A 10,803-nucleotide genomic window follows, 5' to 3' on the forward strand; every position below is an offset into this window, starting at 1 on the left:
TCAGAGTTGGACTTGAACTTGCAAACCTTCTAAGAATCAGTTTGCTTTTCCACGGGCTAGAGAGCCAACATAGAACCATGTCATTACGTCACTGTATACGTCTCCGCTTTCCAGCAATGCCAGCTCCAAGCACAACAACAAAGGCAGACTAGCAAGCAAGCATAGCTACTAATTTCTCACATCAATGTTACGAACGTCAAACGTAACAATAATGTTACGAACCTAACATTGATGTGAGAAATTAGTATCTATGCTTGCTTGGGTTTAAGTTTATCTTGTTGGTCACGATTACCCAACCCCCAGTCCCTGACGTCGGTAGTTCTTCGTTCGAGACCAGCAAAGTGTTCTAGCACCGCTCTGGAACCAGTTTTCCTGTCCGAGAGCCAGGTTTCTTGCTGTTGAAACGCAAAGAAGTGGTTCGAGATTACCAGTTACAAACAGGCTCTTGAACTGCCTTGGTGGAAAATGGGTATCATTATCAATTACCTTATCATGACCTTATCATACCCACTCTCTCTCTCTCTCTCTCTCTCTCAGGATGATGAGGCTCAGAAGGAGCTGGACTCCCTTCTTCCCTATTTGTAGCCAAGGAGTCTCCATTAAGCTGATGTTACCTTTAACCTGACGTCAACTGCTTCAGTCCCAAGCTGTCCCCAGCTTGACCAGGGTGTTGAGGTGAATGTGAAGAAAAGTATGAAGATTTTATTTTTTTGTCAGGGTGCTTTTTTTTAAGTTAAGTTTTAGCTTGGTTCTTCTAAGGACATTTACACAAGAACTAACTCCACTGTCACATATGCAGATGTTAGATTATAATCATGCACATCATCTTGGTAATGAACAATAACTGACAGAAGAAATCTGATTACAAGTGTGTGGCTCGAGTGTGCAAACAAGGAAAGGGGACCCAAATGCTGACTGTGTATTTGTCTGGGTCACACCCGATGGTGTGATGACTGAACAAAAAAAAAAGAACTGTGGAGTTTCCAGAAAGTTCTATGAAAGAGTGGCACTGTACCTGGCATAAGGAACAGAAGGGAGGCAATTCTTCTCTTCTGCCCCACCCAGACTGGTACCCAGCACCGCTGAAGAAAAAGTGCTGTCTATCGGTGAAACGGTTATCTGCATCCAACCCCTCTCCTTTGCCACAACAATCCTGTTGGCTTTTGTCATTTTCAGCACATTTTTACCTCTAGTGACAGCAGTAACAACAACAACCGGAAAAGGACAAACATGTGACCCAGACAATGGAACACCCAAAACAAGGATTTTCATTCAGTGGCCACCATTTGAACTCTTCTGTCTGTCTCTCTAAGTCCCCATTCATGAGGACAGGGGGGCTCCTTCCCATTGGTCAATTGGATCATTGACATTTGTGGCACCTTTGTCCCAGTTGTGAGATCAATAGGGCTGTCAGTCAGTGGCTGACCCCGCTGCCGCGAGGCCAGCGTTCCTGTCCTGTGTTTGGGGGTAACAAGCGGTTCTGTCTCCCTCCAGTGCACACCAGCACCCCGGCGTCTCACCCCTGCGTCTCACCCCTGCGTCTCATGCCCTCGCTAATCCGAGCAGCAGGAGAGTGTGGGGATTGAGGCAGCTCGTCTGACATTTTGTCCTTTCTTTTCCTTCTTTCCGAATGAGGATCATTGTTTTTACATTCCTGTTGCATGACATGTTTTCATTGCAGTGACTGGATTATTGTCATTATTAACCCTGTTATCAGTCATTATATTGTTATGTAGATCTGTAATGGATTAAGAAGCCTGCTTATATAGCTCTGATTTTATGGACATTTATCATGGAAAGAAAAAAAATAGATGAATGTACTCGATACTATGAAAATGTAAATGGTTACTATGTATATCATAAATTGTGCTATTAAGGGGAAAAAATAGAGGAAGTTGAATGCAAGGATGCCCTGTGTTGCTCTGGAAGAATTCTGGGACAATCTTATCCTGAGCACATATTTGGCCTTCCCAATGTCAACATGAAATAAGTGGTTTTATGTCTTCATGTTTCCTTTTATTGAGTCTTTATTTTTATTTAGATTTTTATTGTTGAGCAATAGGAATGTGTTGTAGCATTTAAAAGAGCTGCAACATTTTATGAAATACATTACAGGGAAATTGTAATGAGAGTAAATTAAGCTTAACAAAATCTACACACAATTGGTGGTAAAGTTTAATATGATCATATTTACATTTTACCATTAAAACGTGTTCACTTGATTCATCCCCTTCTTTGCTTCATTCCTGGGATTATCACACGATCTGACTCAGGGGTCTGCCGTCCAGTCAGATCAGGACTTTAGTGTCACCCGTCTTCGTAGGCACGTCTTTACACGAAAACGCATTCAGCAACACTAGAAATGGCGTCAGACTAAGATCTTCATTTTCCTTAATCAGAGATGTGATCAGTACATCAGAAAAGGTACAAACATAAAAAATATGTTCGCCACATCCTTCCCTTTTCTCCCCCTGCTCATTCTTGCCTAGTCTTTATGATGGGGATGTTTTTGTTTTGGAAGTGGTTGGCTGATAACAGCACTGGGTAGAGTTAGGATTTTTTCCCCAGGTGCTCCAGCATCCTCTCGCCTTCCTCTCACGCTTGCGCCACCTGGAAAGATGAGCAAATGAGAGAGTGGGGACCACCGGCCGGCCTCTCCTCCATCTGAGAAAGGGTTCAAAAGGCAGCTGATAAGCTTGACATTCATTACACCCAAGGGTATACCCTGAGGAACAAATGAACAGACCAATGAGGAAGCACCTCCTCTTTGGTCTGCTGCTGTTCTCTGGAACCTTCCAGAAAGGTAGAGTTGAATTTTTATGTGCAAAGGATATTCCATGCAGTTGAATGATTCCTAGCGGGCCAAATTTAGTATAGTATTTGGCACAGTGTGAGAAGAGGAAACATGTATCAGGACAGTCGGTGACAGGGATGCATGTTCAACCTAAGCCTCAGGACTTATATAGTTGAGTTAATGGGGATAAATATTTGCCAAAATGGTGTTGCCTCCTTTTTACCCACTGACACTGTTGCGGGTTTGAGGACACTACAGGATTGACCAAATGGCCATCCCTTTATGTAAAGAGGACCATGAGATGGTCTCAGTTCTCAGGTGGGGACTTTTATTTTTTTTGCTTTTTTGTTCACATTACACTCTTAACACTGATGCGGACATCATTGCCTCTATGGCATCAACCTGTTGTGTATAGTGAGCACTCTGTAGATGGAGGCAGTATTTACAGTGCATACCTTCCAACAATGCAAACAAGGTGGTGTTTTGGACAATTAGCCTGTTTGTCAGGTCTGTGTGGAGAGTTTGTAGTAAAAACAATCCAGTGTGATGCACCTTCTAGTGAGATAAAACTTCCTGCCAAACAATAGTGGATGAGGACAGGATGGGATGGGATAATGAAACTAAAATATGTACAGTATATTTTACTGAGAGTATTGCAGTGTATTTGAGAGATATTATTTAGCATATATTCAATACATTTTCAATTTACTAAAAGCATACTAATATATTACTTTTTATTGCCAAATAGGACACTCAGAGACATTTGTTTCTACATTGGATGTCTCTCGTGTGTTTTTCCTCTGTATATGTACTCTTTTCCCCTTCAGAAGTAAACAGACATTGTTCCCTCCCCTGTTCAATCTAGAAGGCGGAATGTCTGCAGTACGCAAAATTCCCTTTGCAGATTGCCGCTTCACATTCTTGGCCTGCATTTCAGTGTCATGACTCATGTTTGACCACTGGCTTAAGGAGGCCCAGCTGGCAAATCCACAGGACAACAGAGTTTTATCCAGTGTCTGCGTGAGCATTGTTTGTTATGAATGAGCGTGGCTGCTTTGAGTACTAATCAGTGGACAAAGCCGGGCCACGTGAGACTCCGGTGGCACTTCATTCTAGTGGCGCCTCCCGGGGATCGTGTTTGTTTTTGTGCTGTTTGTGAAGCATGCCACCCCGTCACACAAGGACAGAAACAGCTGCTTCTGCCAGGAGGTTGAGGGTCAGACCGGCTGAGAACGAGCGGTGTTTGTCCACTCCGCAACACTTCCCTTGCCCTCTTTTCCTGCCTTCGCTCGTGCACTTTCTCTCTCTTCTCTCTCTTTCTCTCTCTCTCTCTCTCTCTCTCTCTCTCTCTCTCTCTCTCTCTCTCTCTCTCACTCTCTCTCTCTCACTCTGTTTGCCCACTTTGATGCATCCTGCTGTGTGGGAGACCAAAGCAGTCACACTCCATGCACCATCACTCACTCGCATAAACACACTCAGAGCATGTGCTTGCTCACACTCGAACAGCTCTCTCCACCTGCCACCCCTGGCCTCTCCTTGAGGAGGGGATGTACCCAGCAGACCGTGGGTCTACCTCTGTTCCCCATTAAGAGGGAAACCAAGCCCATTCTGGGCGTCTAGGTCAACCAGAGGTCATTTACCACAGAGGAAAACACTGAAGAAAAACTCTCAGTAGCCCCCTGCTCAATGCATAGTAGGTTTTTGTCCAGTGACTAAGATGAACATTGCAGTACAATGCTGAGTGATTTTGTTACTCCACTAAATGGCTATTCCAGAGAGTGGACCAGACACACCTCTTTCATTATTAGTGACATGTGTATCAAGGGGGGGGGGGGGTCTAAATTGGTCTCCCCCAGCCTCAACTCATCGTTCCCTACAACACAATCCCCTTTAACTTTCGCAGGAAACAACACTGATCCTTGTGTAGATGAAGGCCTTTCGGGCTCAGCTGGAAAGACAAGGCTGGTGTCCTTGAAGTACACTCGTGTCATTTATCTCTGCGGACACTGGAGTAGGAGAGTTGTGTGTTCTGGTAATCGGAGAGGGGAAGCTTAGTGTAGTTACCATAGTGTTCCGGCAATGACCCCCCCCCCCCCCAAGCGCTGTGACATTGTCTCAGGTTATTCCGAATTCTGATCCTACCCCTACCACGTCTGGGTACAGTACAGTGCAAAGACACACGTGGCCCGTGTGAGATTTTCATAACAGGTTTTCAGTTCAGGAATATAGCAAATAATACAGATGTTTCTTCATTCTCTACATTTTCCTTCTTTCTTTGTTCCTTCCTCTTATAAAATTTGGGTAATGAGGGGCATGTGGGTGTTGGCGTATCGCTAATCAGCTGGCTTTATCTGCACTTGTCACGCACTGCGCTGGCTGTGAGCCCTGACTGATCAAGAACAGGATGTTCTGGGAGAGCAAGATAAAGAGCAGCGCAGGCAGAGGTTTATCCCAAACACTTTCCTTTTGTTCCCACACCGCATGGAAGCTCCAGCCAGCCAGCCGGCAAGCAAGCAGCGTTGCACTGGGTAAAATTAGAAAGCAGTTACTCCCACACACACACACACACACACACACACATACACACCCCAACCCGTTGGTGTTGGTTCCTATTTAGGTTCCTTGCCACGCTAAGGGCTAAAAGTGTTTATAATCACACCTCGGGTGAAAGTTTGTGTTTTTGTTGGCTGTTGTAGATACTGTTAAAGCTGTCACTCGTCCAGTAAAAATTTCAATTGACATGAGAATAATTTCAACACCCAGCGAGATTCATAATCTGAGAAACATGAGCAGGTTTGTAAGCATGTGATCCCTCTGGGTCTAATGAAATTGGAAACACTTTCACACCAGATCTTTCCTAAAGTTCACATTTTATTCAGTGTATCCTCAGTCAACATATGAAGATCCAGACTCTTTATCTGTGTCTGTCTACTCAACAGCTGGATATAGAGGAAGTAAAAATGCCCAATCCCTGAAAGTAGCAGATTTATTATATGTATCTCATTTCTTTGCAAACCCAATTTTAAATATTAAGGAATAAGTATTAGCAGGTTTTCTGGTGTTGTGAACCTAATAATTTTCATGTGTTAGGCAAGAGAAAAATGTTATGTAGCTGATGATAAATCTGTTTGAATAACAAAACATACAGTACAGAACAGAAAAGAGCAGCGGTATGGTTGGTCAAGCTTATATAGAACAAATTATGGTATAATTTGTATTAAGTTACAGTTTCTGAATTGTTTTATATAATAGCACTTTATGATCCAGGAATATTTCCATGATTTATCAGTGTAAAATATAGAAAATAAACAGATCTAACATAGATCAATTGTCTATTACAAGTCGATTACAAGTTAAATTCTACATATATATGTATATATATTACATTTAAATATAATAGTTATGCCCTGAGAGTCTATCTTTACGTTTCCCAGGATGAGCACTGGAGATTGGGTGGAGAAGAAAATATGGATAAAGATCAGAAGCACCTTTTGACATTATAGTGTAAAACGGATTGAATATGCTGTAGTATATTATATATGGTACATGTATGTAATATGCCCAATTAAGCGACACAATCAAGGCTGAAGATATGCACTGAATTATCCAAATGAGACTGGTGTCATCTGAATCCAGACCAGTCGGTCGCTTTCTGTTAATGAAGTATATCCCACATCTTTTTCTACATTTTAAATGTGTTGGTCTTGATGTGTTACAGCCTGACAGCAAGGAATCGATCGTGAGCTGGTAACATTAACCAATCGATCGTGAGCTGGTAACATTAACCAACTGATCGTGGAACATTAATCTAGAGATAACGTGTCTTCACAGAGGTTTAGGTAATCGAGTGTTTGACTTCCTTGAACCCCAGATTGTCCAAACCTGAGTTCTCCATATTCCTTTCTGACGGGATATTATGCTTTATCCATTGTTTAGTTTACAATATCGTTAAAACGTCAGTTGCGGGATTGTATCAAAGTCCTTCATTATAGTGGTGCAGTTACGGACATTTTAATTTGAAAGATAGTATCAAATTGTCTTAATGTCCATTCATCTGTGCACATATGAAAACAACAGGCCTGGGGCACGTTCCTTGTAAGCCTGTTGAAAATAACCCTAAATTCTTTAACATAAATTGTACTTTATGTTCAGTTTGTTTCTCCAGCTTCGTCGGTCTGCACATGAAGTAAGGAGACCACATTCTTCAGTAGCTTCAGGTTGTCCCGAAGAGAGATGGCCACTCGGTACGACTTGGGCTTCAATGTCAAGCCGTAACTGTAGTCCATACTAATAGGACGACTTGGGTCGGCTTTCATCTCGCACTGGTGTACCATCAGCGAGGTGAATAGGAAGAGATGCATCTTAGCCAGATCCTCGCCGATGCAGCGCCTCTTGCCCACAGAGAAGATCAAAACGTTGCTCGTCTGGTCCTTGTCCAGAGCACCACTCTCGTCCAGAAAGCGCAGCGGGTCGAAAACCTCAGGTCGTGTCCACCTCTTCGGGTTGTGGTTGCTGGACCACTGGTTGACAAAGATGACTGTGTTCTTGGGGATACGGTAGCCATTTATCGAGGTGTCCGACGTGGTGCTGTGGGGGATGGTGACGGGAACGAAACTGGTGTAGCGCATTACTTCATAGATGAAGGCCATCACATACGGCAGTCGTTCCTGATCTTCGATGGAGGGCAACTGTGTGCGTTGGACCACCTGGTCCACTTCATCTCGCAAGCGCTTTTGTATCTCAGGATACCTGCAGGGGAGATGAAACGGGACAGACTTAAGAGATTGTGAGGTTCGGACCTATACTGAAGGTATATGTATGATCAGAATGTAGCATTGTTTTTTTGGTCAGTGACCTACAGACAAATGGTTTTCATTCCCTGGCATTCTACATGATGCTTAGTCTAATATTTGGATTTTTATTTTCAGTTAATGAATAAATAATCATGAATCGCCTAAAATATAGGCTAGTTATGAGTAGAAATAGAAAGGATAGTATCCATGGACACATTTTCTAGTCGCACTATACACCTCCCGTGAAGTTGGCAGACTTTCTCAACTGTAATGGCGCGTTTCCTCCAGCTATTGGCTGCAAAGATCAGATTTCAGTCTTAGTGGGCTCGTCTTCTGTACAGCCAATAAGGCCAATGTATGCGTTGCCACCGCCGTTGCTATTCCTCAGACGTTACATAACATCCTCCTTGTGTCCTACTCTTGCCTAGTTAGGTGGCGAATCCTCGTTTCTTTTATTTCATTCATGTATTCATCAATCGACCTGAACAGTGTATTCTGACAGGAAGCTTCGCCTATCATAAAGATGTCACTGCGAAGCGCCATCGAATCTATAGATAGACGATAGAAAAATGCACTTCACTGTGCGTATTCGATGTAGACCAGACAAGATACTGTACAGACTGATTTTGCAGATTAGTTATGGACACTATTAGAGTACTTGATTCACATCAATCATTCTAGACTACTACGACTAATTTGTAACCACACACTCCCCAATTAAAGATGAGGTCCTCGATTCATACCCCAAAACACTTTTTGCCAAATACATTGACGCACGGTCTTCTATCTGTCCGTTCAGTTATTGCGCAAAAAAAAACCTCAGATTGTTTGCTCTGGGAAACTAACACAGTGGCTCGGGCCGAGCCATTAACAATCCCAGCCAGTCAACAGGGTGCTTCAGCAGTACGGAAGGGAGGGGTGTAATTTGACTGGCTGTTGAGCTCAAATATAACCCAACCTTTCGCAAAGTTGAATCGCAGACTGCTTAAATGCAACCTTTTCCTTTCTTATAATTAGGCAACATCTCACGTCTCCAGGAATGCTACAGGATCTAAGCAGGCATAGCATGTCTAAACATTTTTCATGGCAGTATGAAGATACATTTGTGAGAATAATGAATAGTTACCTCAAGAGTATTACAAAAATCCACTGTAATGCAGTCGACAGCGTGTCTTGGCTTGCCCCAAAGATATCACTTATAGTGGGGCTCACATATTCTTTACCCGATACCACCCCCAGGGGTCCGCTAATGCCTTTGTCCAGCGCCTGAATGAAAGCATCGGTCATGTCACGGATGATGCCAGCCTCTATAGTTTTACGATGCTCCGTAACTTTCCCCATGATAAAGTCGTGAAATTCCACATTAAGCTCTCTGAATTGTTCAAAAAGGGTTCTGATTGGGTTGGGAAAGTACTGTAGCCAGGGCATCACATCCACCATGCTCCCAGCTCCGACAGTTTCGGTAAACTTGTCATTGCGTCCCACCACCTGCTGAAACTCCTTGTCATCATATGAATACCTGTCTCCGAAGCACACAGCGCTCATAATGTTCGCTGTAGAAGTGACCAGATATTGATGTGGTATAAAATATCCCTGCTCCGCGGTTTTACTCAAAAAGATGTTGACCAATTCCCTCATCTCGTTCATGGCATGGTTCTCGAATGCTTTCTTAGTGTGCGTGTTCCCGCTGGAGAAAGCACGCACCGTGGAATGCGCAATCCGTCGATGCACCCTCCACCATTCATTATAATCTCCAAAAGCCATGCTCTTGCCATTGGAAACGAACTGGAAGGAGGTGAAGTTAGGTCTTCCCGCAAAATCGACCCCCTTCTTGACGAGTGCTTGCTTGATCGCGTCGCCGTTGAGCACCACAACAGTGCGGCTCCCGAGCTTGATTTGGAAAACATCGCCGTATTTCTGCGCCATGCGGGCGAAGCTCAGGTGAGGGGAGTTGCCCAGCTGAGGCGCATTACCGATGATCGGCCACGGGAAAGGTCCCGGCAGACCCTCAGTATTAAACCATTTTTGCATCAAAAGCCACAGGTGATAAGCGACCAGGAGAGTCAGTGCCGCCAGTAGCATGTTTCTGGGAGACGACCGAGTGAGGTCCTCAACCATGCCTTGCATGCCCATCTCAAAACCTGTTAAGATATCGAGAAAGATCAGTGAAAAACTGAAAGCAAATTATCCTAGAATATCATGTAATACAAAATGTCACCCCTTTTATTCTTATAATAACTCACATACCTGACCAATCTGGAAAAAATTTGAACTTAATTCCCAATTCCTATTTCTTTATTTATCTTGAAAAATTGTCTATGACCGTCGTTTTATTGTATCCAGTGAATACTGCTTAAAAGTCAAGGTTATCTTGATGAGTTTCGGTTGCCCAAGATAATGGATGCACAAATTAAGCGCTTTTTCTAGAAGTCTTCTGCACGGAATTCCACGTTCTAAGGTAGCCGGGGTGTAAATCCCACAAATACAGATATTCCTCACTGCAGTGTATTGACAGGATAGGCTATATAAGCTTTGAAGTGTCCCAGCGTTTTCCACATCAGGCGCATAATGGGTAGAAGAGTAGATCCCGGCCAGCTATTTCTCTCTGTCTCTCTCCCCCTCTCTCTCTCTATCTCTATCTCTCTCTCTCTCTCTTACTCTCTGTCGCACGGAAGCTCATATCCAGAGCGCACACCACTTATATTCGGAACACCGCGAGCCGCGAATTTAAGCTTACGTGGGAGAGAGGGAGAGATTGAACGATCGCTGCCCATGTGTCCATGTGAGAGGACGGCCCCCGTCATGGGCTTTAATTTCTGAGAAGGCAGTTATTTTCCTACTATTGCCACCAGCCAAGTTCATTACACGACTATATACAATATATGAGATGACCTACTGAAAGGTCCAGCAATAGACAGTAAATCATTGAGAGCTGAGTACGAAGAAGGCCAATGCTATACATTATTTCGTTCATATCTTGCTATTTTCATCTCATTGGTGTGTTCACTATTTTTCGTTAGTGTCAGTATTATTCATGCATCAATGGTTCCACATAAACGATACATTTACACTCTTTTACATCTCCCTTAGCTGCTGCTTATTTCGTCATTGATTGAGTGATGCTGTGTTGTAGCCCTACATTTAATATGCGAAATGTAAAAGGGACTTGTTCACATAAAAACACATGTTTGACACATGTCAAATGAAATTCAAACA

The 10,803-nt window shown here is 43.4% G+C and overlaps 1 protein-coding gene across 1 annotated transcript; it reads right to left on the reverse strand.

The window, feature by feature from the left end:
- Window positions 1–5,647: 5,647 nt before the first annotated feature.
- LOC122131797 (cytochrome P450 1B1) lies at window positions 5,648–10,345 on the reverse strand. Its single transcript, XM_042706476.1, has 3 exons — window positions 9,835–10,345; window positions 8,714–9,728; window positions 5,648–7,543 (listed from the first exon to the last, which is right to left on the reverse strand). The coding sequence occupies exons 2-3, from the start codon at window positions 9,718–9,720 to the stop codon at window positions 6,943–6,945; spliced, it is 1,608 nt and encodes a 535-aa protein (XP_042562410.1). The 5' UTR covers window positions 9,721–9,728; window positions 9,835–10,345; the 3' UTR covers window positions 5,648–6,942.
- Between the last annotated feature and the right edge of the window lie 458 nt (window positions 10,346–10,803).

This window comes from Clupea harengus, unplaced genomic scaffold, assembly GCF_900700415.2.
Source record: "Clupea harengus unplaced genomic scaffold, Ch_v2.0.2, whole genome shotgun sequence".
Lineage (NCBI taxonomy): Eukaryota > Metazoa > Chordata > Actinopteri > Clupeiformes > Clupeidae > Clupea > Clupea harengus.